The following is a 27,801-nucleotide window of genomic DNA, read 5'->3' as shown; positions in this document are numbered from 1 at the left end:
ATTCCTGTTCTGCTGTGTGATCTTATTTACTGCCAAACACAAAGGAGATGGAGAAGTTGGGAGTGGATACTAGCGAGAGCCAAGAGGCAACCTAAAGGCTTCCAACCCCCTGAGGGTTAGATGTAGAGATTTTTAAAAACATGATTCTCATAGTAATACTGTAAGTGCTGCACATCTCTGAATAAGGATGCGCCATGACCATGACATGATTCTGCTGTCATTTCACCCTGAAAGCGACATTCGACGAGCATAAGGAGGATCAGAGTAATAGAGTAACTGGAGTAGTGACACATTTTACCACTTTGAGTCAGAATTTTCCATCAGTTGGAGATCAGCCACAGCTCATAGATGGCAATAATTTCATTGCATTACAATATTGTCACTTAGCAGACACTCTTATCCAGAGCAACTTATGCTGGTTACACTTTTATCCACCACTTCTGCTGTCATTTCATCCTAAAAGCAATAAGTAAATCAAAAACCGGAATTTGGACAGACAGCAAGTGAAGGAATATTGTCTACATAAATAAGACCTTTGTTACTTAACATTTCAAAGAAATCCCCAAAACTCATTAACTCTAAACAGTTGGACTTTGTGTGTTGTTACTGTTTCCACACACAGAAACTGCAGAGACACAGGGTTTTGATTATGTTTTATTCAGACAGGTTAGACATCATCATTAAATAATTCCTTATCCAGACTACACAGAGATCGCCTTACCCAGACTGCACAGAGATCTGCATTCGATTAATCTAGTCTGCTGTTACTCAGTACACATGGGGAGAGGTAACATGCTCCTGGGTAAATACCCTGATCTGGACCCCTGGTGCAGTAGCATCCCAGCTCTGACTGTCACCAAGCTGTTGATGCTAAATTCTGATTGGTTCTTCAGTCTTCATCCTATCAGAGAGCTGGCAGGCCTGTCAAGGCTGCACTGGCGTGAGTAGGTAAGGGGCAGAATGGGGGTATTATGGGGTAGGTCCACACATGGGGGCGGAAAGGGGTCATTTGGTCATTTGGAGGCAGAAGTTGGGGTATTATGCAGCCGAAAAGGGGTTGTCAGAGAAGGAGAGTCATATGGGACAGCCAAACACCTGGAGGTTAAAAACAAAGTCCTCAATGTCTGTGCAGGTCTTCTGTTGGGCACCCTGACATTCCGCCTCGCTGGGAATTCTCTCCAGCCACGTCCCAGAGGACAGGAAATACGAGAACCTGAGAAACAGGTACATGCCAATGAGTCAATCAGTCAATCAACCAAAAAGCCAGTCTGTTAGTTATTCCATCAATCAGTCAGTAATTTGATAAATTTTTGAAGCAATAAACCAATTAGCCGATCATCCATCCATTCTCGCTCACTCACCCTCCATCGGCTGCCTGCAGCAGGTCTCTGGGCTGGCCAATGATCAGCAGGTTCTGCCCCTGCTTCAGTCCTAAGGAGTTCCTGCAGCTGCTGTGAGAGACAAACTCCCTCTTCTCCCCCTGAACCACTGGGTCCTGCCCTGAAGACAGTGCAAACAGCCTCAGTATCTCCCTTCAGTCTTTCTCTGCAAAATTTCTCTTTCTTCCATGAATCCCATTCTCTCTCCACTAAATCTCTGTCTCCCAAATCCCTCTCCCCTGCTTCCAGATCTCTCTCTCGCTCGCTCTCTCGCTCTCTCTCTCTCTCTCTCGGATATTGTATTGGGAGAAGAACACATTGATACAAATAACAAATATATAAAATTTTATATATATTATTTGTAATTTTTTGGATATTACAGCTAATGATGTGCTGACAGTATCTGTGAAAGTAGAAAATGAAAGAATTGCATGATCCCATATCCTCCATCTCTTTGTCTCTGTGTTACAAACTGTGATTTTCCACTTACCTTGATTTACCACATATTTGATCTCCATGATGTATTTATCCACCAGTGCACTTGTATGGACTTCAGCCACTGTCATTTTGTAAACTGTAAAACAGGTAAGTTCATCCTGATTGGAGGAGCTCAGACTTGACAGTGCCATTCTGCAGGTCATATGGCTGAACATGGTTGGGCCGCCCCATCAGGGGTGTGGTGAGACCTGTATAATCCTGCCATAAGGAGTGGTCCATCTTGCTAGAGGTCAGGGTATGTTTTTACAATACGCGGTCAGGCTGCTGGAGTGGTGAGGGTATGTTTTTACAGTACGCGGTCAGGCTGCTGGAGTGGTGAGGGTATGTTTTTACAGTACGCGGTCAGGATGCTGGAGTGCTGAGGGTATGTTTTTGCAGTACACGGTCAGGATGCTGGAGTGCTGAGGGTATGTTTTTACAGTACGCGGTCAGGATGGTGGGGTGGTCAGGGTATGTTTTTACAGTACACGGTCAGGATGGTGGGGTGGTGAGGGTATGTTTTTACAATATGCAGTCAGGATGGTGGGGTAGTCAGGGTATGTTTTTACAGTACGCGGTCAGGATGGTGGGGTGGTCAGGGTATGTTTTTACAGTACACGGTCAGGATGGTAGGGTGGTCAGGGTATGTATTCACAGTACACGGTCAGGATGGTGGGGTGGTCAGGGTATGTTACCATAGTTGCTCCCTCTGCATACTTCTTCCATTCGATCCAGGGTTTTCTGCTTGAGGGATGGACAGCCCACTGGCAGAGACAGAGAGACAGACACTCTATGAGAAAGAGATGGAGGCAGGGTACAGATTATGTCCTGGGAGGTCACAGTGTGCTGTATTTATTATGTAATTAATGTATGTATAATTCATGTAATTAAGTGAATGGTAACGTGAGTATCAGTATAGAGGGTAGCGTTAATATTAATATAGTGGTGTTAGTATCAGTGTAAATGGTAGTGTTAATATTAGTATAGTACTGTTAGTAGCAGTATTAGTATAGATAGTAGTGTTAATATTAGTATAATACTGTTAGTATCAGTATCAGTATAGATGGTAGTGTTAATATTAGTATAGTGGTGTTAGTATCAGTGTAGATGGTAGCACTAATATTAGTATAGTACTGTTAGTATCAGCATCAGTATAGATGGCAATGTTAATATTAGTATAGTAGTGTTAGTATCAGTATATACATAGATTTAGTGTCAGCACAGATGGAAATATATTACTCATAGTTTCAGCATGAATGCTGGTGTTGGTATTGGTATCAGGAGAGACGGTGGTAATGACGTCAGGTGCATTTTACCTTCAACGCATCTGCAAACTTCCTCTTTGCATGAAACAGCCAGCTCAGTGCTGTTTCCTGCAGGGTGGTAAAATTTTGTGCAGGATTTCTCTAAAAGAAAACGAAAGGAAAAAATACCTTGCTGTTGTTTTTACTCAGAACAACAGCTAAAATGGTTAACCATCCAGCCATCCAGTTTTGTCAATGCAGCAAGTGACGTAGTAGTAGATTGTGCTATGACTGGTTTGAGGCTGTGAGCTTAGCTGTGTTGTAACAGGTTTAGGCTATGGTTTTACCTGTGTTGTAACAGGTTTATACTATGGTTTTACCTGCGTTGTGACAGGTTTAGGCTATGGTTTTACCTGTGTTGTAACAGGTTTATACTATGGTTTTACCTGTGTTGTAGCAGGTTTAGGCTATGGTTTTACCTGCATTGTAACAGGTTTAAGATATGGTTTTACCTGCATTGTTATAGGCGTAGGCCCTGACAGCTGATGGCTGGAGCAGACCCACTTTGAATTCCCTGTACAGTACCACAGGGATGCAGTGCTTGGAACCCTCAGGCAACTGAAGGGAAAGAAGGGTCAGAGAGGGATATGAGTGGGGTAAGAGGAGTCACAGGTGGTAAAAATAGGGTAAGAGAGGGTTAAGAGGAATCAGAGATGGTGTGAAGGGGAACCCTCACATTTTCCTGTTTATTTGCTCAATTGTCAGTTTGTTAAGTATCTAAGGATTGTTGTCTTTCTATTTCCAACATCATAAATAACTGAGCTCATAAATCAATTTTGCCTAAACAGGTTAATTGTTTAATTGTTCACTGTAATTGTAAGTACACATAATTTTCTTGTGGACAACCAGCCATTGGTTAACGAGCCACACCTGCCTAATTAGGGGTATATTACATACAGGTAGGTGGCTGGAGAGCAGGAAACTTGCTTTAAATTCTTGGTTTTTTCTTGAACATTTGCTCTTTCTGTTCATTTTTATAAGAAATGTTAACCAGTAGCAAGTCAAAGAGTTAAACTCCTTAGGACCATGAAAGATCACATCCTACATTCACGCTTAACTCATAACTCTTAATCCTAAACCATGACCTTCAACTCTAATCCTAAATTTACCCCTTGACCTCAAACTCTAATTTCCTATCCTCTGACTCCCATTACGATCCTTTTAGCCTCTCATAGAATAAAGACGTTTTCAGAAATAAACTGACCGTGTTTTGCAATACAGCCACAAGAGGTGGACCACTGACAGGAAGTGATGTCACTCACCCTTTTCAAGTGGATGATCAGAGACCCTCTTTTTGACAGCTCTCTGTCCACATTGTAAGCGTCTACCAGCCCATCCGCTCGAAGCCTCTGCTGCCCTCCGAAGAGCAAAGGAAGACGGAAATTATGACAGAAAGTAGCACATCAACCCAGAGTCACACAGAGGGAGGGGGCTCCACTCCCTGCCTTTGGAAAACAATGATTTAACTGTTAATTCATCACTTTATCAAAATGCAAAAAGCTTTTTTTACATGAACTGGACATGTTTTGGTCAAAGCCATCCTCCCTGTTCCGTCTGACCACATCTTATCAGCATGTCCTTGGACTTTGATGTCACTACACTGTACTCTAAAGAGCAGTGATGTTTGCGGTTCAGTAAGGCTGCTGTTTTGATAACTATGAGCAGCAGCTCTTCCACACAAAGTGCTCCCCCAGACACCAATCCCTGCAGCCTTTACCTCTTCCAGGTTGCTCAGAGAAGGAACGAAACCCGTGGGCAGGGACACATCCAGATTAGTCATTGTGTCAGGAGTCCCTCGAAGAGGCCTAGAAAGAGAGAGACAGAGACAGACAGACAGAGAGACTTTAACTTTTAGATCTCCTTAATTTCCAATGACGCCTACGTAGTTACATCATCTTAAATACTGAAACCCCCTCAAACAAATGAAATCGTGACGAAAACAAAACAACAAAGTCACAGAGGGACACCTATCTTACCTCTTACCTTTCTGAACTCTCCTGCCGAGTATCCTGGTGTGGCACTGTCTCAAAATCCCGTAGCCTTACCACAGGAGTCCCCCAGGGATCTGTTCTTGGTCCTCCTGTTTTCCTTATACAAAGCTTCCTTCAGCTTGCTATTATCCTTCCATGGATTCTCCTACCACAGCTATGATGCACAACTCTTCCTCTCCCTCGCACCCACTGATGTACCTACCTCCTCACGCAAAACTTGTGTCACACCTGCTCCCAGTCAGCCAACTCAGCCACGCCCAGGTCAACCTGCTCAGCCAGCGCAGCCACGCCCAGTTCAGCCTGGCTCAACCACACCCACTCAAGCACACCTGTGATCCATTCCTGCAATCAAGCCCTGCCTTTATAAAGAGTGTTTCAGTTGCCTCATTGTGAGGTATCGTATCCCTGATTAGTTACCAAGCCTGCTCTCTGCAATTCGACCGTGATATTCCCGTGTTTTGACCTTTCACCTGTTTCGGACCTTGCTTGTGTGTTTTGGATTCTGGATTGGTGTTCTTCTGATTCCTGTTGCTGACCTGTTTTGTCCCCAACCACGTTTTTGGATTCTGTCATTAATAGACCCGTGACCACATCTGGAACCCAGTCTGTTTCGTTACAGCTTGCCTCAGTGACATTTCGAGTTGGGTGAACGATCCATGCCTCAAACTCTATCTTCCCAAAGCTGAACTACTCTATATCCCAGCCTCACGTTCCTCCTTCATCAGTCACTCCATCCACTGGGTCAAAAGCTTTTCCTTGATCTGATGACATTAACCCCATTTCAATGTTTGTAAGTGCTGTAAGATCCATTACATCATACAGATCTGTCAGGAACACACCACAACTCTGAGTCTACTGGAAGACATTTTTCACCTCAGGAGGGAATTCTGAAAACTGTACTGAAGCATTTCAAAGAGTCTGCCCCAGTAATTCCCCAGACCTTTCTGGAGACATTATAGTCTGAAGGACAGTGAGCAATTCATTTTATTCATCATCTGTGGTTATTTTCATGAGTTATTATAGTTTTATTTATTATGTTTTTATCATTTTACTTATCATTTTGCTATTTTGAAATGTGTTGGCAAAATAAGTGTAACGTTGTTGTGATGATAAAGTCAGCCATACTGAACCAGTTTGTAGTGACAAGTATGAGCAGTGGAGAGGCAAAAAGCGGAGAGGACCACAGATCTCACCTCAGACAGATGGTCAGTGTGTAGGCCTGGTTCACACCCTCAGGGACTCTTTCTCCTGTTGCAGTACACAGACAGAGAGGGCTCATTCACCTGTGTGCCTGGTGTCACCTCTCTGATCGGTCCGGCTCTCCCCCCTCTTCCCACTCACCTCCATCTCTCTCTCTCACCTCTCCATCTCTCCCACTCACCTCCATCTCTCCCTCTCTCTCCTCCATCTCTTCATTTCATGTGTTCTCTCTCTCCTACTCGATCCACCTGGGTAAGACCTCATCAGTACTTTTCCTGGTCCCTGCTGTGCAGACCTCTGCTGCCTCATCATTTTTTTTTGAGGTACAATAGCTGTTTTGAAGTTTAGTGTCATTGTCAATAAACTCAAACTTTTCTTGATGTACTTTTATATTTTGCGTAGGATCAGTGCTGATGCTGAGCCTGTAAGAAGTTAATATTATTAGAATTATTTATGTAAGCAGAGATATCAACCATTGGTTTGGGCTGACTGCAGTGGAAAAGCCAGCACTCCCTCCGCATAATGAAGTTGTCAGACTACACAAACTCTGTGTACAACGATCCCCCAACTCCCGAGTGTCTCGGTCAGAAGACGCCCTCGTTCTGAGCACAGTCTGAGCCTTACAGCGTGAGACTTCACAAGCTTCAGTCTGTGCTGTGCCGCCAGCCCAAAATGAGCGGGTTTACGCAGCGGTGGAGGGCAGCTTTCTCTGTTCCACACGGGTACGATGGGTTTACTTTGACCCTGGCTCTCTCATCCCATCTCTCCATAGCACCCTCTAGTGACTGATCAGGTGCTGTAAGTTACTCATATTTGATGTCATGAGGGATGTGGTGGGAATGGAAGTGTGAAAAAGTAGTGAAAATGTAGCACCGTCAGAGCGTGCAGGTTTACAGTTTAGAGGGTGTTCTGGTGAGAGGACCTTAATGTGCAACTGGCAGTTATAAGGACAGGGTGAACATGGGGGTAAAAAAATATTCCTTGAATCAATCACATACACCTACACACACACACGCACGCACGCGCGTGCACGCATGCACACACACACAAGCACACACACACACACAAGCACACATACACACACACACACACACACACACAAGCACACACACACACACACTGACACACACACACACACACACACACACACACACACAAGCACACACACACACACACACACACAAGCACACACACACACACACACCGTGTTTCTCTCTGAGCATGATGAGAGGGGTCTCCTTGATGTCAAGGTCCAGATCATAGCCCTGACAGGCTCCCTTCTCCTGAGGGCTCGGGATTGCATAGTAAACGGTTTCAACCTGGAGGGAAAGGAGGTGACCATGAGCCTTAACATCACTCATATACCTGAGCCTGAGTCACCTCCCTGAGCCTCAACATCACTCATATACCTGAGCCTGAGTCACCTACCTGAGCCTCAACATCACTCATATACCTGAGCCTGAGTCACCTACCTGAGCCTCAACATCACTCATATACCTGAGTCTGTGAGAGCAGCAGTGTGGTGTAGTGGTAAGGAGCTGGGCAGCATTGTGGTGTAGTGGTAAGGAGCAGCAGTGTGGTGTAGTGGTAAGGAGCCGGGCAGCAGTGCAATGTAGTAGTAAACACCAGGGCTCATAAGCCAAAGGTTGCTGGTTTAAGCTAAGCCAAATGTAAACACTCTGATTAAATGTTAGTGCAGGTTTTCTGATATCTAACTGCTAGCTTGTGATGGAGTAATAGACGTCCACAGAAATCTCAAACAAGGTCAAGTTTACATCCTAGAGGACCACATATCAGACCACTGGGCTAAATCACTCTGTACCCAAAGTGCAGATACTGATGGGGTGTGCACTGTAACTTTGAGATCGGAGTGAGCAGTGGCAATGATCAATGAGTCAGAAATGCTGTGAGATTTTACTCCTCCAACAGCAGGGGGCGCCACAGCAGTACTCACCGCTATCTTTCCCGTCCCTCTGCCCCTTGCCACTGCAGTGAAATTCCGAGATCCTGTGAACTGTAAGTAGAACAGAGAACAAAATATGTACAATATTCTGCGCATTTCTGTTCAATTTACACAGAGCTTCCATTCTGTCACCCCCCCCCCCCCCATGTGGGGTATTTACTCCCTATTTGGGGTTACAGCACTGCCCTCTTCTCACCTTTTCGGTTCGAGACACAGGATTGCTGGCTGTACTAAACAGCCAGACTGCTTTCCATTTCCCGAAGAGCAACTTCACTTCAAGGCCTCTGTCCTCTAGGGAGCGCTGCTGTAACTGGTACTTCGCCAGGGCCTGAATAACCACCATGGTACACTGGAAGGAGAAGAGTGAGGCAGAGGGGTGACTCTGAAGGACTTTAAAGAACTGTAAATGAAAAGCATGATTACTCAGAGACCCAGAAAACACAGCAATCCCCATATCACCATAAGCAAATAAAACACAAAACATCCTTTCCAGAACATAAAAAATCCTGTTTTTCTTTTTTTTTTTCCTGCTTCGTGCACCCCTGTCTTTAGAATCAGAAACTGCACTTAACGCAAGATAAGATGACTGCACTCCCATGTAGCCAGCAGGTATTTTTCCACAGTGCACCACAGTGAAGTTGGCACCAAGAATAGAGAATAGTTAGTACTCTGCTGACGTTATCCAAGCAACTTGCAAGGTACCTGAGATCAGTTAGGCGAGGCCACTTGGGACCCTGTGTGGTGTGTGTGTGGTAAGTGTGGTTATCTTGATGGTATGTGTGTGTGTGTGTGTGTGTGTGTGTGTGTGTGTGTGTGTGTGTGTGTGTGTGTGTGTGTTGTGTGTTGGTGGTAAGTGTGGTTATCTGGATGGTGTGTGTGTGTGTGTGTGTGTGTGTGTGTGTGTTGTGTGTGTGTGGTAAGTGTGGTTATCTGGATGGTGTGTGTGTGTGTGTGTGTGTGTGTGTGTGTGTGTGGTAAGTGTGGTTATCTGGATGGTGTGTGTGTGTGTGTATGTGTGTGTGTGTGTGTGTGTGTGTGTGTGTGGTAAGTGTGGTTATCTGGATGGTGTGTGTGTGTGTGTGTGTGTGTGTGTGTGTGTGTGTGTGTGTGTGTGGTAAGTGTGGTTATCTGAATGGTGTGTGTGTGTGTGTGTGTGTGTGTGTGTGGTAAGTGTGGTTACCTGTATGGTGTGTGTGTGTGTGTGTGTGTGTGTGTTGTGTGTGTGTGGTAAGTGTGGTTATCTGGATGGTGTGTGTGTGTGTGTGTGTGTGTGTGTGTGTTGTGTGTGTGTGGTAAGTGTGGTTATGTGGATGGTGTGTATGTGTGTGTGTGTGTGTGTGTGTGTGTGTGTGTGTGGTAAGTGTGGTTATCTGGATGGTGTGTGTGTGTGTGTGTGTGTGTGTGTGTGTGTTGTGTGTGTGGTAAGTGTGGTTATCTGAATGGTGTGTGTGTGTGTGTGTGTGTGTGTGGTAAGTGTGGTTATCTGGATGGTGTGTGTGTGTGTGTGTGTGTGTGTGTGTGTGTGTGGTAAGTGTGGTTATCTGAATGGTGTGTGTGTTGTGTGTGTGGTAAGTGTAGTTATCTGGATGGTGTGTGTGTGTGTGTGTGTGTGTGTGTGTGGTAAGTGTGGTTATCTGAATGGTGTGTGTGTGTGTGTGTGTGTGTGTGTGTGTGTTGTGTGTGTGGTAAGTGTGGTTATCTGGATGGTGTGTGTGTGTGTGTGTGTGTGTGTGTTGTGTGTGTGTGGTAAGTGTGGTTATCTGGATGGTGTGTGTGTGTGTGTGTGTGTGTGTGTGTTGTGTGTGTGTGGTAAGTGTGGTTATCTGGATGGTGTGTGTGTGTGTGTGTGTGTGGTAAGTGTGGTTATCTGGATGGTGTGTGTGTGTGTGTGTGTGTGTGTGTGTGGTAAGTGTGGTTATCTGAATGGTGTGTGTGTGTGTGTGTGTGGTAAGTGTGGTTATCTGAATGGTGTGTGTGTGTGTGTGTGTGTGTGTGTGTGGTAAGTGTGGTTATCTGGATGGTGTGTGTGTGTGTGTGTGTGTGTGTGTGTGGTAAGTGTGGTTATCTGAATGGTGTGTGTGTGTGTGTGTGTGTGTGGTAAGTGTGGTTACCTGTATGGAACCATAGTTGCCACTCAAATCAACTTGCTCCATCAGCCAGCGACTGACAGGAGCCGCCTGGTCCAGCTGTCCCAGCTTCAGCAGAGTGAGCAGCGCGTATCCTGTAGCCTCAACACCGACTGCATCATACCCACCCCAGTGAGAGCCATCTGCAGAGACAGGCAGAGAGACAGGAGCAGTGAGAGAGAGACAGAGGAGGTATGAGACAGAGACAGGGGCATTTCGTTTATGTTAAGCATCTTGCTGAGATGAACTGAAACACTCACCTGATGCAGAAACTCTCTTTAACTGGCTGAGCAGTGTGCTCGACGTTTGGTCCAGCAGGGCCAGGGCGTAGGAGGAAATGGCCACTGAGTAGGGGCTGGACAGGCTGGAGAGGCGACCGCTCAGGTACTGGGAGGCACGCTGCATGCTGCTGGCCAGCCCCTGCAGCAGAGCACAGACACACAGAGGAGTGAGACCACAGGTCGGACAGCAGTTCTGCTCAGCTGCTACACATACAGGCACATAACACACACTGTAGATCTGTCTGCTGCTCCGCACTGTCCCCTGCTGACCACTGCTCCACACTGCAGCTCTGACCACTACTCCACACTGCTGCCCAAATCACTGCTCCACACTGCCCCCTGCTGAGCACTGCTGCTCTGAGCCCTGCTGTATGAATGTTTCCAACTCACAGGGACCCTGCTTTGACAGATATCCTTGGCCTCCGCCATGGCAATCAGAACAAACGCGGTGAGAGCAGTATGTTCTCCATCTTTCACTCCACCCTGAGAGGGAGAGAGAAGCAGAGAGAGTTAGAAATGGAGGAAGAGACAGAGAGAGAGGTAGAGACTGAGATGCACCTGCTCCTCCTTGTGGAAAGTCTTTTGAAAAAAGGGAAATGTGTTAAATGCTGAGAAATGTTCTCAGAATGGGATCGCTGTTATCATTAGTACTCATAGTAGTATTATTAAGCAGATTAGCAAGAAAATAAGCAATATATACCCTCTTAGATAAATACAATATTTATTAAAGTATAAATCCAGACTCATTTTGAATATAAATCGAAACAAATTGCTAACATTATAAAGGATAGCATCTATAGCCACTCTTACGCACATCATTCATTATGAGCTAGTCTGCTCTTGGCTTATCTCTGGAGGAAGGGTGTAGCCACAGTGCTTGCATCTCTGTAGTTACTGCGTACGGCTCTGTACGTATGTAATGCTATCCTAATAAAAACAGCATGCTGTACATTGGGTTGTATTTGAATGTGGGATGTGTTACCGTCATGCTTTGGTCAGAAACTGCTGCATCTTCTCGAAAATGGCCATCAGGGGACTGGCGACTCTGTGCCAGGTATTTCAGGGGGAGGCACACGTGATCCTCCTGCACTTCCATATACAGGAAGACTAGCGCAAACACCTTGGCTGTGTACGCTGTCACCCTGAAAAACCGCAGGACGCACACCATCAAGCCTTCACAATCAGGATGAGTGCGTAACTGAGGCAATTAAAACACTGCTCCACACTGCTGCCCTGACCACTGCTCCACACTGCTGTCCTGACCACTGCTCCACACTGCTGCTCTGACCACTGCTCCACACTGCTGCTCTGACCACTGCTCCACACTGCTGTCCTGACCACTGCTCCACACTGCTGTCCTGACCGCTGCTCCACACTGCTGCTCTGACCACTGCTCCACACTGTTGCTCTGACCACTGCTCCACACTGCTGCTCTGACCGCTGCTCTGACCACTGCTCCACACTGCTGCCCTGACCGCTGCTCCACACTGCAGCCCTGAAGACTGCTCTATGTATGAATTTGCTTGGTGTCAGGGTGTTATGAATTACCATGTGCTGGATTTTTCGTTGTTATAGGGAGGGTATGAATCATCATTCTTACGATACTGCAGTTGGTTGACGTAACCTGGAGAGAGAGAACATGCAAAAGGCTGAGAAATTTATTGTAAGGATATGTTAGCTTCCTATTCAATGACACATCTGTACACACATTCTTTACATATCGTATCACGTAAGCATCTCATGTCAAGCTGTAACTCATGGATGGGATTTGTACAGTAGGGGGCAGTATTGTCCTGGTGCAGGATGTGGGCTGTTTTATTTGTAGCAGGGTATGACATACATGTGCAATCCTGATCAGCCTCTCAGCGCTTGGAACCTGGACATGCAGAATTATGTTTTAAGCTCCCTGCTCCACACATCACTGTGTCCTCTATTACCAAAGAAGGGGCACAGGGGAGGAGGAGGAGGAAAAGGAGGAAGAGCAGAGGAAAGAGGAGTGTAGAAAAGAGGGAGGGAGAGGTGGACAGGGGGGCAGGGGGAGAGGGGATCAAAGAGGATCGGTTTCCCTTTACCTGCACGTATGTACGCCAGGGCCTCCTGCCTCCTCTGTACCCCCACGCTCTCCCAGGCGTTGGCACTGTCCAGGTAGTGAATGGCAATAAGAGGGGATGTCATGGAGGCCAAGTTCTGCTCCACACTCCCACCAGGCATGCGAAGGAGTCCACTCAGAACCGAGCCCGAGAGAGAGTTCTGCACCCTGTCTGTCAGCACGTCTCCTAGTAACAGCATAAACAGGTGTGTGAGTGGGTTATAGAGGCAGCAGTGTGAAGGTGTGTGAGTGTGTTATAGAGGTGGGATTGTGGTGGTGTGTGAGTGGGTTATAGAGGCAGCAGTGTGAAGGTGTGTGAGTGTGTTATAGAGGTGGGATTGTGGTGGTGTGGGAGTGGGTTATAGAGGCAGGATTTTTGATATCTTTCAGATGCCTTGAATCAGAACTCACAGGCTGACAATAAGCCGTGAGTACAGAATGCACGTAGAAAGCGTGAGAAAAGAGTTTGTGCATGTTTTCAGCAGATTGAACTTACTCTGTGAACCAGGTATGGGATCTCAGCGTTGTGCTGGGCATTGACACATGTTTGAATATGTTTTGTAACATCCTGCTTCTACTATGTTTTGTACCATTCTACTAGATGCGCTTTGTACTCCTCCTCTGTAAGTTGCTGTGGATAAGCGTGGCTATGAGGATAATGTTGTGGGAGACGTGTGGGAAGCATACAATAACTTTTCACCATTGCACGTGGCAGAAGAGAAATGCACACTCACCGCACAGCTGTGCTGCCGTGCGAGTGTCAGTGCACTGCAGTGTTCTCTGTGACCCCGCCCTCACACCATTCATCAGTGTGCAAGCAATGATACGTTCAGAATTCTCCACTTCAGGAATAACTTTGGCTAGTCAGTTACCCAGAATGCAGCGAGAGCAGTGATATTACCAAAGACAGTGATGAAAGTTTTTGCCTCCGTGCCCGGAACCTGCAAGGGGAGAGGTGGTGGAAAGAAGGTCTCCTCCTGGTTCCCACCTGAAGAGACAAATATCCAGCCAATCAGTGCTCAGAACCAAAACCATGTGTTCCTCTCCGGTCCAATCAACAATCAGGCTCCAAACCATGTTCTTCTCCGGTCCAATCAACAATCCGACCCAAAACCACACGTTCCTCTCCATGTCAATCAGACCCAAAATACAAAAACATACTTAGCATTAGCAAAACAGGAAAAAAAAAACCATAGTGGCATATATCTTTATCCTACCTTTTCAATTAATGTGCACACTGAAAAATTAGCTTTTTTTCAGACAGGATCTTTATTTTCATTTTTTTTTTCTTGTACTAAATCATTTTAACATCTCTTTTCACAGAAAGACTTAAAGATACCACCGGAGGCCAGCGGTGAGTCACTTACCCGTGATGGAGGGGTCCAGAGTCCTCAGCATGGTCCTGGTTTTCTGCACTCCCTGGGGCTAGGTGAAGGAAGACAGAGGCTCACCATGGACACGTACAAACAGGTAAAACCCCATTCCTGCACTCGCACGCGCTCCTCACCACGACAAGCAGCGTTTTCCTCACACCGTCTCCGAGCTCCTCCTCCATGCTGAAGGCTTTTACTGTGATGTCATGGCTGCCCACTTGCAGGGGGACGATGGTGAAAAGCACCACCCTGCTGGACTGTGCGTCCACAGCCACTTCCTGTCTGTACTTCCCCTTCTCACTGGCCAGGCTGCAGATACCCTCAGATTCCAGCAGGTCCACTGTTACCTGGGAGACGCAGGAGACAGTGAGGCAGGCACCGAAGAGACACACTGCTGGTGAAAAGACCAAAGGGAGGGGATGTGTACATGCCAAAAATCCAAAATGGGAGAGATGTACCGGCAATGAGAGAGAGAGAGAGAGGGAGAGAGAGAGAGAGAGAGGGAGGGAGAGAGAGAGAGAGAGGGAAAGAGAGAGGGAGGGAGAGAGAGAGGGAAAGAGAAAAAGACATACAGGCAGAGTGTGTGTGTGTGTGTGTGTGTGAGAGAGAGAGAGAGAGAGAGACATACCGAGAGTGAATCTGGAGATGCAGAGTAGAAGTTGTGCACCACCACCTTAATTTCCACCTGCTCTTTGTTTACGACTGAGTAAGGCAAGAGCAGGTCTACGAAGAGGCGCTTCTTCACCGTCACCTCCACAGGTTCAGCCACACACACGCCTGTGGGGGGGACCAGACAGACAGACGGATACAGAAGCAATAACTTATCTCAGGAAACCAGACCCTGCACAGAGAGGTACAAACAGACAGACAGACAGGGAAACAGACAGACAGACAGAGAGACAGACAGAGAGACAGGCAGAAAGACAGGCAGGGAGACAGACAGACAGACAGAGAGACAGGCAGACAGACAGAGAGACAGACAGCCAGGCAGAAAGACAGGCAGGGAGACAGGCAGACAGACAGACAGAGAGACAGACAGCCAGGCAGAAAGACAGGCAGGGAGACAGGCAGACAGGCAGACAGAGAGACAGACAGACAGGCAGGGAGACAGAGAGACAGACAGATCGATGCAGATGTAGTGAGGCTTATCAGTCAGGTGTACCAGACCTTGTACAGATAAACAGAGACAGACAGACAGATGGACAAATATCATGGCCCACTCAAGAACACCAGACCCTGTGCAGAGAAACAGATGGACAGGCCAGTCATGAAGCAGGGCACTGGTGAATGCCTCATGGTATGAGTGTGTGCGCCCCCTACCTGTGGTGGGAGATGAGCTGACGGCCAAGATCTGCCACTGAGTGGTTGAATCCTTAACTGCATATATTTGTTCAAAGGTGGCAAGGCTGAGGGGAGAGGGGGTGTTGGCAAAAAAATAAAACAACAATGAATTTAAGTTCCATGTCTGCTGCTCCCCAGATGCACGCTCTGCGGTACACCGCCTTTACCAGGAGATGCATATTGATTATTGATTATATGATTGGTCACGTGATTATTGAGGAAATGCGTATTGATTGTTGATTATATGATTATTGGCATGTATCTGTGGACAAATCCAGTGAGCAGATAGCCTGGTTCTGGTTCTGTGCACACATGGAGTGGGGGCTAAAACATTTCTCTGCTGAAGCAGTACTGTCAGACTGGGGGCCCTGGCAGTAACACAAAAAAGCCCACTAAAATAATGATCTCTCAGAATAAGTGTCAGATTGAGACTGTGCTTCTGTCCTGCGATTTATTCTCAGCTAGCCCCAGATGAGAGCATCGGTTTAAATGCAGTTGGTATGCTCTCTCAACTGTGAGCGCCAACAATAAAAGAATATCCCCATCCCTAACAGCAAAGGTCACCACGTCAACGTGTACATGGATGCACACACAAAGGAGTATGTTCACATCCATGTACGTACACTATGTCATGAAAAAAATAACCCTTCTCCCACTCTCAGTTCTCCTCTCTGATTTGAGTGGCAGTCTCTTCTTTTGGAAAATATCCCTCAACAATAAAGATTATTACATGTATTAACAAAATGTGACAGTGGTTAGCATGTCCCAGTATTTTCTAATGCTGGTCCTTGGAGACCACTGTATACTGGTTTCCATAACAGCAAATTCTCTATTTCCTAAATCTTACCCATCATCCTTTGGGGTTCCTCTCAGCTCCTGCATAACCCACAGAAAGCTGCTACTGAATACGTGACGAACAAAAATGTCCTCCATAAAGCTGGTCTCGCTGTCTGAAATGAATAAAAAAGCACAGATCACTGACAAACATGAGAGATAGTGTGTGTGTGTGTGTGTGTGTGTGTGTGTGTGTGTGTGTGTGTGTGTGTGTGTGCTATTTATGTACACACTTTCCCTTAAATAGCTGGATAGATAAATAGCACAATCAGTCTAGCAACCTGCTGTAGATACCTAGCCATCTTCTCATGCTTGTGGCTAACAACCAACAGTAGGCCTCTCTCATTTACTTTAGCTTTGCTTTGAAGATTATCTCAATGCCCTTATCCAGAACGGCATACATAGATAGACCTCTTTGGATGTTATCCAATGTTTCTACGGCTTGGCATTCACAGGAGGAATTCGGGTTCTCGAATTCAGAGCACAGCGGCCTTCGGGTTGCAGGCCTGGCTGTTTTCCATTGTGCCCCACGGCCGCCTGCCTCTCTATCATTGATGGCCGACTCACCTGACTGCACCAGGGCGCGCCGTCCTCTGTGTGGGCTGTCGGAGGGGCAGAGGTGAGCTGGGGCACAAGGAGGGAAGGAGAGAACCAGCGAGAGGATTTTAGCTTTAAAGACCTTTTTCAGGTGGAGCAAAACTGCATCATAAAACACACTGTAACATGGCTCCATAAACAGTGTTACACAACTTCTCACACACTGTAACATAGCTGTACACATTGTAACACAGCCACTAACACTGTAACATAACTCCTCACACACTATAACATAGCTTCATACATCCTGTACACACTGTAACACAGCCCCCAACACTATCACAACTCTTCAACTCTAAGACAGCTCTACACACCTCTCCTAATGCACTGTAGCATGGCTTTGTACACACAACGCAGTCCCTAACACTTTAACATAGCTCCATACACATGTCCCTAACACTTTTACATAGGTCCATACACACTATATGTCAGGGCTCCCGCCTCCTAGCCCTGCGCTTTTGGTTTTTTTTTTCTTTTTTCCCTTGTGTTTCTGCCCGGCCCTTCTCTCCGCCCTGTCTCCGCCTGATTACCTGCGCACCTGCATCTCATCCCCTCGTCGGTCTGTCCCTTTATATGCCCTGCTCGCTGTGCAGTCTTTGCTAGTTCGTAGCAGTAGTTTACTACCTGTTTCGTCCCCGCGTTATCTTTGTTCGCTGTTTTTTGTGATTCGACCTGCCTGTTTTTGACTCCGTTTTTTGCCTGCCGCTTTGCTTTGTTCGCCTGATTGTGCCCTCCCGTTTTCCGACCCTGCCCGTTCTGACTTTCCCGTTTTTGGATTTGCCCTCGGACTGCCTCTCTGGTTTTGACCCTGCCTGTGTACTGGTTTTTGATTCTGCCGTGTGTTTCTCTGCCCTCGCGTTTTTGGGTCTGCGACTGAGTCCTAGCCTGTGCTGCCTGACACTATAACACAGCTCCTCACAATCTAGCACAGGTCTACATGCTGACATAGCTCCTAATTATACTGTAAAACAGCTTCACAAACACTGTAAAACAGCTTCACAAACACTGTAACACAGCTTCACAAACACTGTAACACAGCTTCACAAACACTGTAACACAGCTTCACAAACACTGTAACACAGCTTCACACACACTGTAACACAGCTTCACACACACTGTAACATAGTTTCACAAACACTGTAACACAGCTTCACACACACTGTAACACAGCTTCACACACACTGTAACATAGTTTCACAAACACTGTAACACAGCTTCACACACACTGTAACACAGCTTCACACACACTGTAACATAGTTTCACAAACACTGTAACACAGCTTCACACACACTGTAACACAGCTTCACACACACTGTAACATAGTTTCACAAACACTGTAACACAGCTTCACACACACTGTAACATAGTTTCACAAACACTGTAAAACAGCTTCACACACACTGTAACATAGTTTCACACACACTGTAACACAGCTTCACACACACTGTAACATAGTTTCACACACACTGTAACACAGCTTCACACACACTGTAACACAGCTTCACACACACTGTAACATAGTTTCACACACACTGTAACACAGCTTCACACACACTGTAACACAGCTTCACACACACTGTAACATAGTTTCACAAACACTGTAACACAGCTTCACACACACTGTAACACAGCTTCACACACACTGTAACACAGCTTCACACACACTGTAACACAGCTTCACACACACTGTAACACAGCTTCACAAACACTGTAACACAGCTTCACACACACTGTAACACAGCTTCACACACACTGTAACATAGTTTCACAAACACTGTAACACAGCTTCACACACACTGTAACATAGTTTCACAAACACTGTAACACAGCTTCACACACACTGTAACACAGCTTCACACACACTGTAACATAGTTTCACAAACACTGTAACAGTTTCACACACAGTAATGCAGCTCCTCAAAAGAGAGAGAGGTGGGGGTAGGTTGAGAGGAAGCCAGGCAACATACTCTGTCTGGGCGGGGTCTTGGTCCCCGAGCTGGAGAGGAAAAGCAGTCCTGCGTCTGTAAAGATGCCCATGTTGTTTCGCCCCCCTCCCCGCGTGCACCCCATGTCCTTGTCCTCCACAGCGTCCCAGATCTGCAGGGAGAGGGCGAGAACGTGATGATCAGGAAAGACCTTTACATACAAGATGGCTCAGTTGTAACTCTTACATTCTCAGATTTGTTGTTACGTATTAGATATAAGTGTAGTTGATGAGTTAAAACCTTTCCTTTTAAAACACAAATTCAAGCACCAAAACTAACATAACTATCTGCATAACTCTGATATCCAGTGCAAAGCTTTGATTTGGTGCCAGTTTCAAAGCAATAATGACCCTGAGAGCAAATGCACTACTGAGAGTGTGATGAAAATATGTTTCATGTTTCCTGTATGGGTAACATCAATGAGCCTACACTGCATCCTGGAGCCTTTTTTCCTGGAGTGGGAGTGACTGAATGACACCCCCCTTACTCTACACACACAGAAGGGCTCCACTGGAACCTGTAGACACTGAACTGACAGGTGTGGCCTTACCTCTGTGTAAGTGTAGAGGAGGTAGATTACAGTTATTGCTGTGTAAGTGTAGAGGAGGAAGCTGTAAGTTAAGTTAAGTATAGGGGGGTGGATGGTCACCTTGGACTGAGTGAGCCTGCCCTTATTGCTCACTGCATACACAGCTTTGTCCACAGCCACCAGCCCCACGATGGCGCCTGGATCTCCTTTCACATGCAGCCTGATAAAATTTGCAGGATGGTACTCACTCTTCTTTTTCGGAATGGACAGCTGGAGCTGAGAGAGGGAAGAGAGTGGACAACCCATATGTCTGACTTCTGAATGAATATATAACTGATTTCTCACATCATTAGTCAAGAGCCTGAGAAAGCCAATCACTGCCATGACTCTTCATATAAAATGGAACTAGGATGAGCTATAATGAATGTTTGTACACACAAAACACATAGTTATATGATAATCTAAGTCTCTGACTCCAAGTCAATGTGTCTACATCCATTTATCTAAGTCAGAATCTCAGAGGCTAAATCTCAGAGTCTCATAATACAAGCCCTAGCATATGAGACTGTGAGTATCCAAGCCTCATAGGAGGAATGTGCAAGTCTCAGAGTCTAAGCCTTGTGAGTCTCAGAGTCTAAGCCTTATACGTCCAAGAGTCTAAGCCTTATGAGTCTCAGAGTCTAAGCCTTATGAGTCTCAGAGTCTAAGCCGTATACGTCTCAGAGACTAAGCCTCATGAGTCTCAGAGTCTAAGCCGTATACGTCTCAGTCTAAGCCTTATACGTCTCAGAGTCTAAGCTGTATACGTCTCAGAGTCTAAGCCTTATGAGTCTCAGAGTCTAAGCCCCTCCCCCTCACTCACCGTGCCCATGCAGACATCCTCCACATCAACCCACAGCGAGTCCGACATGATCTGCTGACCGCGCTGCGGCACGGAGTAATAGGCCACCAGACGGAAAGAAGGGAGCATTTCAGGAGTGACCTTCAGGGACTGTTTCATGACTTTCTGTCCCGCTGTCACCGGCCACTTCCCCTTCTGGATGATCTGACTCCTGCTCACCACCTGTCACATTCAGACAGAACCCCTTCATCTCCCTCTCCTGGGATGTGCTGCAACTTGAATACAAACAAATACTAAAGTGCTGACGTTCACTTTGCATGCCAGACAGGTGGTAAAGATTCTGATAAGGAGCAACATTCCCAGCCCTCTGCTCTGCATTCTCATTTGCATCAATCAAGGCTGAAATGCTGTGAGAATCGGAACCCCAGAGACAGCAACACTCATGGGCTTCACAGGTTTGCAGTGTCAGCTACGTTGTGAGTCTAGATTTGTCTGTTAAGCTGTATTTTTGTGGGGTTATTTTACCATGAAGGAGACGGAGTCAGTCGGGAGATTCTGCTGAGCACCTTCACTGTGGAAGGTGACGGAAATTTGGAGCAAAGAGTTGAGAGACACCACCGTCCCGCCGGGTGCGCTGAGATGCAGATATTCTTTGACGCTCTCTGTCTCGTAGGCTGAGAGGGTTATCTTCGCCTCGGCCTGGTGAGTGGCAGGCAGGCTGCTGTCTCTCGTCCTCACTGTCATGATCTTCAGGTGTTCGTGCTTTGCCGTGTTGACGGGGAGAATGGCTGTTCCGTGCCTGTCTGTGATCGCAGTCATGTCTTCCACTCTCAGAGTGATGCCCCCTGCTGGTGAGCCATCTGTATGGGACAGGTACACCTGGAGGAGGACAGAGATAGAGCAGGAGTGGGAGGCAGGTACACCTGGAGGAGGACAGAGATAGAGGTGGAGTAGGTGACAGGTACACCTGGAGAAGGACAGAGATAGAGCAGCAGTGGGAGGCAGGGGGAAGGGAAGGGTGGAGCAGGAGCAGGGCTGAGAAATATGGCTGCCCTATCACGAGTACAGCCTGGACAGAACAACGCAGGTGATGAAACTGCACGTTTGTGTGGCTACAGGAGGAGGCTGGCACTGTACTCACACAGGAGGAAGCTGGCACTGTACTCACACAGGGGGAGGCTGGCACTGTACTCACACAGGGGGAAGCTGGCACTGTACTCACACAGGGGGAGGCTGGCACTGTACTCACACAGGAGGAAGCTGGCACTGTACTCACACAGGAGGAAGCTGGCACTGTACTCACACAGGGGGAAGCTGGCACTGTACTCACATACAGACCGAATGGCAGGCCGGGCTTGAAGTATCTGGGGGACTTGGTGAACTCGATTCTGTAGGGAGACTTGGCCACTTTGATGTCTGTGAGCTCTGCTGACACAATGTCGCTGCCTATAGGAGGATAAAAGAAAAAATAACGCTAAATGTGCACGAGCTGGGGGCAGCGACTCCTCTTTATGCTGCATTGGGGTGCAGTCTGCAGCAGAGAGAGGCGTATGAAATAAGCTGAAAATTGATGCTATTTATATGGATTCCTCAACACATAAAATGGCAAAGTGTACATTTGATTGTTTTCGGTTCAACATGCCTATTTGTGTATATCATATTCTGACTGTCAGTTTATTAGCATTTTGAGAATATTTCTGTTGGTGTTGTTTGAGATTCATACAAACACAGAGCTGAAACACAGTGTCTTCAGTTTGATGCAGAACTACTGTCTGTTTGTGTGGTTTGACATTGTAGAGCTGCCCGTAGAGTTCTCCCTCGAACACACCAACGACGGAAGTCCCTGAGTGGCAAAGGATGGCGTGCCATCTTACCTTTGGCGGTACAGGAACAGAATTCATTAAATAAATTGCTCAGATGCCTCTCTGCTAATCGCTAAGATGGAATGGTTATATATGCAACCGAGGGACTGTACCCTCTGGTCCCGCGTAGTGTTGCTCTATACGGGTTGCAGTCTCTCACAGAGATGCACACATGCCTGTGGCCTGAGCTCGACCTAAACGAAGGGGTGCTAGCGAGTGAGGAATGCAAAGATAAGTGAATTCCTCACTGTCCGTTTTTTTGTGCCACATGTAATCTTTATTACGAACCCATCGTACCTCCCTGCTACATGTACCATTGACGTGTGTGTGAAATTAGCTTTCAAATATGATTATGTTGCACCTGAGGATGACCATTTTTCATTCTTTTGACAAGAGATGAATAGAGTCCTGAGTATGGCTGTGCTGTAGGTTGCCTGGCAGCGGACAGAGTTCAGAGTCCAGAATGCAGCTAGCATGACCTGCTGACCGGAGATTAGCGGCACGGGTTGGACTGCCGCTACCCCCTGGTTGTGTTGCTTAATAGTCATGTTTGGTGGGTGTTGCAGGGTAACTGCGGTATCCAGATAACTATTACACCCTCCTGACGACCTGCAAGCCCAGAGGTAATGTACAGGAGTAAGGTTATGCATTTAAATATGAGCATATGTATGAATATAAACTAATAAAATAAGAATTGGTGTGGGTGTGGGTATGTAGTAAGCATATGAGAGGCAGTGTCAATATTTGTATGAATGTGTGTGGTAAACATGACATTTGCCATGGAGCAAGAGTATGAGCAAGAATATTAGTACTGTATCCATGAGTACTGCATGTATGAATGTATGAGTAAGAGTATTAGTACTGCATGTATGAATGTATGAGTAAGAGTATTAGTACTGCATGTATGAATGTATGAGTAAGAATATTAGTACTGTATCCATGAGTACTGCATGTATGAATGTATGAGTAAGAATATTAGTACTGTATCCATGAGTACTGCATGTATGAATGTATGAGTAAGAGTATTAGTACTGTATGTATGAGTATCCCACACCTGTGATGGTGAAGACTGTAGCTCTTGCATATATGGAATGGCCCACAATGTTGTAGATATTAACAGCATGGATTTGGTCTCGCAGCAGGGTGGCCTTGGCTGTTCCTGACTGAAGGACAGACAGATTGAGGAAATCATGACTGCTTTTGCTTTTCAACATTCCTGTTCCATTTCAGCTTATTCACGGCTTGATCAATGGCCCATCAGTTTTGCACAGATAAGAGCCCTCTGGCTGATTCACTGTCCTTACCTGCAGGACGACCCTCTGCAGAGAAGCCGGGAAGCTGGTTCTTCTACCCTCACTGTCAATGTGTCCAAACACAACGTAGGCAGAGCCCTCTACATCAACACCAAACAAGTATCTGAGGGAGAGAAGGAGGAGAGAGAGAGAGAGAGAGAGAGAGAGAGAGAGAGAGAGAGAGAAAGGGAGAGAGTGTGTGTGTGTGTGTGTGTGTGTGTGTGTGTATGTGTGTGTTTGCGTGTGTTTGCGTGTGTGTGAGAGAGAGAGAGAGAGAGAGAGAGAGAGAAACAAAAAATATTTTAAAAAATTAACTAAAGGAAAAAAATGGAAACCAAAACTCATAAAGTAAAAAAGTAAGCTCCTTACACACTGTGATGCACTTCCATTATTACTGCCCTGACAATGTTCACACAAGAACCATTTCTCATTAATGGCACACAAATCAGAGCACATCACTCACTCAGAGAGAGGGACCATGAGGCATTTACTAACAGCGAATATATGAGACAGAGCTACAGATCAGAATCAGAATCAGAATCAGAATCAGAATCAGAATCAGAATTTCCACAGGTTTTATTTGCAGCGTTTGCGTTTTCATCAGTGTGTTTATCATGTTCGTAACTGCTGTGTTCATCCGGTTCATTCCTTGGAAAATGTGTATCTGTTCACGCAACGAAAGGGAACTGAATCAACCTGAACTGAACTGCGAGAGAAGCAAGACAATGAGAGACTTTGTTACATTTTGGTTTTTTTAACGGTCATTTAAGCAGAGACTGAGTATCATCTGAAGAGCATATTCTTTGAAAATGAGCTGATAAAAGGAAGTCTGCTTGATTTCGCTCCTCTGGCACACAGGTATAGTGGAATATGCTGCACCTGCTGCGTGTTATTGTGCAGTTCTGCAGTTACCTGGCCTGAATATCCACACTGAACTCTCCATCATCCACATGAAAATACTTCTTGCTTGGTTTTAGAATCACTTCAAATGTTGGCAGTACTGTCAATGGAAAACAAGAAAACAGTTAGGCATGACGAGCTGTGTCAGAGCAAAGAGAGCGTGTTATGAGCTGTGTCAGAGCAAAGAGAGTGCGTTATGAGCTGTGTCAGAGCAAAGAGAGACAGTGTTATGAGCTGTGTCAGAGCAAAGAGAGCGTGTTATGAGCTGTGTCAGAGCAAAGAGAGCGTGTTATGAGCTGTGTCAGAGCAAAGAGAGTGCGTTATGAGCTGTGTCAGAGCAAAGAGAGTGCGTTATGAGCTGTGTCAGAGCAAAGAGTGTGTGCTCTGGTTCCTCACCATGCTTTTTCACCTCGAATTCAGAGGATGCAAGAATGTCTTCATGGTTCTGCAGCTTTGCCTCCAGAGTCCATGAACCTAATCTGGGAGGCAAGCGCACGGTGGAGCTGCATGTACCTGACCACACCTGTGAGTCCATATTTTACAAACACACACGCATTCACAAACGCACATGCACATCAGATCTTAAATAGGCGGCCGGTGTGTGTAAATGTTGAGGTGGTGACTCTTACTTGGCGCCCTCTGGCAGGATGTAACTGTTGCTGAATATGCCCTTATGCGTAGTTCTACCTCCGTCCCGTTCTACGATGCTCCCCTGTGGGTTCTGACAGCGGAGACCACAAACACAATGTCTGAAAAGTGGCTCTGCTGATGTTTCTGAGATCACAAGAGTCTCCTTAGCTTTCAATCCCTTCAGCAGAGTGGGAAATGCTTTGTCAAGTCATTATTGTTTAAATTAAAGCACGGTACATGACATGATTCTGCCCAATGAGAATCTTAATTGTTACTTCTGCAAAGCCTTTTACTCTAATGAAAAACCTCAGCTAGCATGAGCAAGAAAAGACTCCAATGCATTTAAATCATGTGGTTATAAAAGCCTTTGATTGTTTAGATACCATTTCTGTCCCGCTCACCTTGATCTGAACAGTCACCACGTCGGTGGCAGACCTGCCTGCTGTGTTTGTGAGAAACACTCTGTATCTGACTGTAAAAGGAAACAAAATGTTCAGAGGACAAAGTGCATGTTGGGACTGGCAGCCATGGATGAATGGGAGGCTGAAAGAAAGCGGCATTCTGGTATCTGGAGGACAGCGATTGTTCTAAAAAAATCACTGTAGCAAATTCAGACTGTGGATCCCACAGTTATGATCTCTTACCACTAGAGGGCACAGCTGTGCCTGTCCAGTGCCTGTTGGATAAAATTCCCAATTACTTGTGAAGTATAATTTAATATTACAGGTGGAAACTGCCTCATCAGTAAGTACATGTGTATTCATCCTGAAAGGCCAATCTGCTCTTTTCTCTGGGGTTTATTTGGTACCGTGTGTGAGTATTTATGAAGAGAAACAGGCCTACCGCGTTCCCCGGGGTTATAAATGGGTTTATCCGTCTGCAGGTGAATAAATACAGACTGGAAGGACACCAGCACCACTGTCTCCACATTATGTACAGAGTCTTTGTTTGCTGAGTCTTTAAACTTCGCTTTTAAGCTCACATACTGGTTAGAGTTGGGCTTACTCTGTAGATGAAGTTCATCAATCTGGAATGAGACAGAGAGATGGAGAAAGAGTGGGGGTGAGAGAGGGGAGGGATAGATGGAGGAAAAGAGGAAAAGAGATGGATAGAGAGGGGGAGAGAAAGAGAGGGAGAGAGTGGCAAGGATTTGCAGACATATAAAACGAGAGGGACAGAGAGAGAGAGAGAGAGATTTCTTTTGAACATTAAAACAATAGTATTTTCACCTACAGATGATGGTGGCTTGAGATTCTGATGTCAAAAGCACAACCAATAATTCCCATAACTGTGTAATTTTGGTTGAGGGTGGCAGGTTGGACTTGTGGTTAGGTGCCTAGACTTGAGGTTTGTAAGCTGGACTTGGGGTTAGGGCCTAGACTCTCACTTAGGGCTGGACTTACAGCCTAAGGACTGCAGGCCGCAGTAGGACTGGACCCCTGTATTGTCATGCTCTTGAACCTAAAGGACTTCAGTAACTGCTTCAGCAGTTTAAATGGACGCTGTGTAAAATGTATTGTACATTAATCTCCCAGGGGCTAAACAATGCAAATAACAAAAATGTAACATATGTATACTCATGCCATAAATAATTTATCAATCCACTCCTTACTTGCCTTTATTTTGTGCAGCGCTTGGAATAATGTGCTGCGGTCTAATGTCACTTCATGACTGTAGAGTGCAAACTGGTCCCCAGGGAATCCCATCACAGTGAGTGTCACCTTTACAGGCCCTGTGGTGCCATGTGCCTCCAGGTACACACTCTCCTCACTGCCCACACGCAGGATGTTGGGAGCCACCACCACATACCTACAGCACAGACAGCGACCTCACACCTCAGCACACTAACAAGCAAACCAGCACACTAACGAGCAAACCAGCACACACACCAGCACACACCTCAACACAGTAGTACAATACCCGTTCATCCTGACACATCTGTCTCACATCACACGATGCATTTAAACACCACTGACCCCCCCCCCCCCCCAAAAAAAAAAAAACTGGGAAGCCATATCAAACAGTAACTCTGAGTCTCATCTACACCCTCTGTGTCCCAGATCTTGTCAAAACATTCAATATACTGTATTTCACCGGCTTAGGAAGGTTAAAATCAGTCAGTATTTGCTTTTTTACAGAAGAAACCAGCTTTTGTACCATACTCATTTTACACAGTTTTTGCTTGAACTGCCACAAATTTCAGAAACTGACCAACGGTTTTTAGACTGAGGGAGAGAGGGAGAAAGGAAATGACTTACAGCGGGGAGCCCAGGGAGGGCCAGACGAAGAAGAGGACCAGAAGGAGAGCAGGTGGGGGAGCAGGACCCGTCATTCTGCCTGCAGAGTCCAGAGAAAGTGCCTGCTCTCCCCCTGCTACTGCCATAAGTACCACACTGCCAGCTGTAGCACTGTTAATCTGTAACTCAGGAACCTCTTCAGCTACACACACACACACACTCACACACTCTCACACACACACACACACACACACACACACACACACACACACACACACACACACACACACAGAGAATTGTGCATACAAAGTTTAGAGTCTGTTGCAATTTCCAGTATCTTTTTTATTCGCAGAACGTAGTCGACTGTGTAATCACACCCCCAGCACTACAGAGCAGCTCTCCGTGTGGGTTTCAAGACTCTGGATAGTAGATGTGTGTTTGATGGTGTTGCAGGCATATGTACAGTAGACATTGGAAAGACATTTTGCCTTCTACAGCACAGTTACCCTCATTCTCTGTGCTAAACAGCACAGTTGCCCTCATTCTCTGTGCTAAACAGCACAGTTACC

General features: G+C 46.2%; 1 protein-coding gene across 3 annotated transcripts; it reads right to left on the bottom strand.

Annotated features, from left to right (window-relative positions):
* Window positions 1-706: 706 nt before the first annotated feature.
* LOC118771013 (complement C3-like) lies at window positions 707-27,367 on the bottom strand. 3 transcript variants are annotated; one of them, XM_036518842.1, is made up of 39 exons: window positions 27,254-27,367; window positions 26,612-26,804; window positions 25,839-26,022; window positions 25,397-25,467; window positions 24,995-25,086; window positions 24,762-24,844; window positions 24,378-24,465; window positions 23,478-23,589; window positions 23,228-23,336; window positions 21,642-21,757; window positions 20,837-21,190; window positions 20,333-20,533; window positions 19,591-19,746; window positions 18,924-19,053; window positions 16,926-16,982; window positions 16,372-16,474; window positions 15,504-15,589; window positions 14,812-14,960; window positions 14,318-14,530; window positions 14,178-14,235; window positions 13,712-13,798; window positions 12,794-12,997; window positions 12,270-12,345; window positions 11,704-11,863; window positions 11,112-11,204; window positions 10,701-10,860; window positions 10,426-10,583; window positions 8,511-8,663; window positions 8,306-8,365; window positions 7,556-7,670; window positions 6,345-6,399; window positions 4,878-4,965; window positions 4,423-4,512; window positions 3,613-3,718; window positions 3,173-3,262; window positions 2,552-2,620; window positions 1,870-1,953; window positions 1,362-1,500; window positions 707-1,213 (listed from the first exon to the last, which is right to left on the bottom strand). In XM_036518842.1, exons 1-39 carry the CDS (start codon window positions 27,325-27,327, stop codon window positions 1,075-1,077), a joined length of 4,755 nt encoding a protein of 1,584 aa, XP_036374735.1. In that variant the 5' UTR covers window positions 27,328-27,367; the 3' UTR covers window positions 707-1,074. The 3 variants fall into 3 exon arrangements, 2 of the variants coding, with proteins under 2 accessions (XP_036374735.1, XP_036374736.1); XM_036518843.1 differs by having other exon boundaries at window positions 4,423-4,509; XR_005004593.1 differs by lacking the exons at window positions 707-1,213; window positions 1,362-1,500; window positions 1,870-1,953; window positions 2,552-2,620; window positions 3,173-3,262 and having other exon boundaries at window positions 3,647-3,718; window positions 4,423-4,517; window positions 27,254-27,366.
* Between the last annotated feature and the right edge of the window lie 434 nt (window positions 27,368-27,801).

Source organism: Megalops cyprinoides, chromosome 24 (genome assembly GCF_013368585.1).
Source record: "Megalops cyprinoides isolate fMegCyp1 chromosome 24, fMegCyp1.pri, whole genome shotgun sequence".
In the NCBI taxonomy this organism is placed as follows: Eukaryota; Metazoa; Chordata; class Actinopteri; order Elopiformes; family Megalopidae; genus Megalops; species Megalops cyprinoides.
The sequence above is the reverse complement of the archived record's forward strand: the minus strand, read 5'-3'. Positions and strand labels throughout refer to the sequence as shown.

What these genes read in the sequence shown, in the direction of transcription:
- LOC118771013 (XM_036518842.1), bottom strand. Translation starts at nt 27,327, where the DNA reads ATGACGGGTCCTGCTCCCCCACCTGCTCTCCTTCTGGTCCTCTTCTTC. An exon ending in CTGACTCCGTCTCCTTCATG is followed by an intron (nt 20,534 to 20,836) that starts GTAAAATAACCC and finishes TGAATGTGACAG; the next exon opens with GTGGTGAGCAGGAGTCAGAT. An exon ending in TCTGGACCCCTCCATCACGG is followed by an intron (nt 13,799 to 14,177) that starts GTAAGTGACTCA and finishes TTGTCTCTTCAG; the next exon opens with GTGGGAACCAGGAGGAGACC.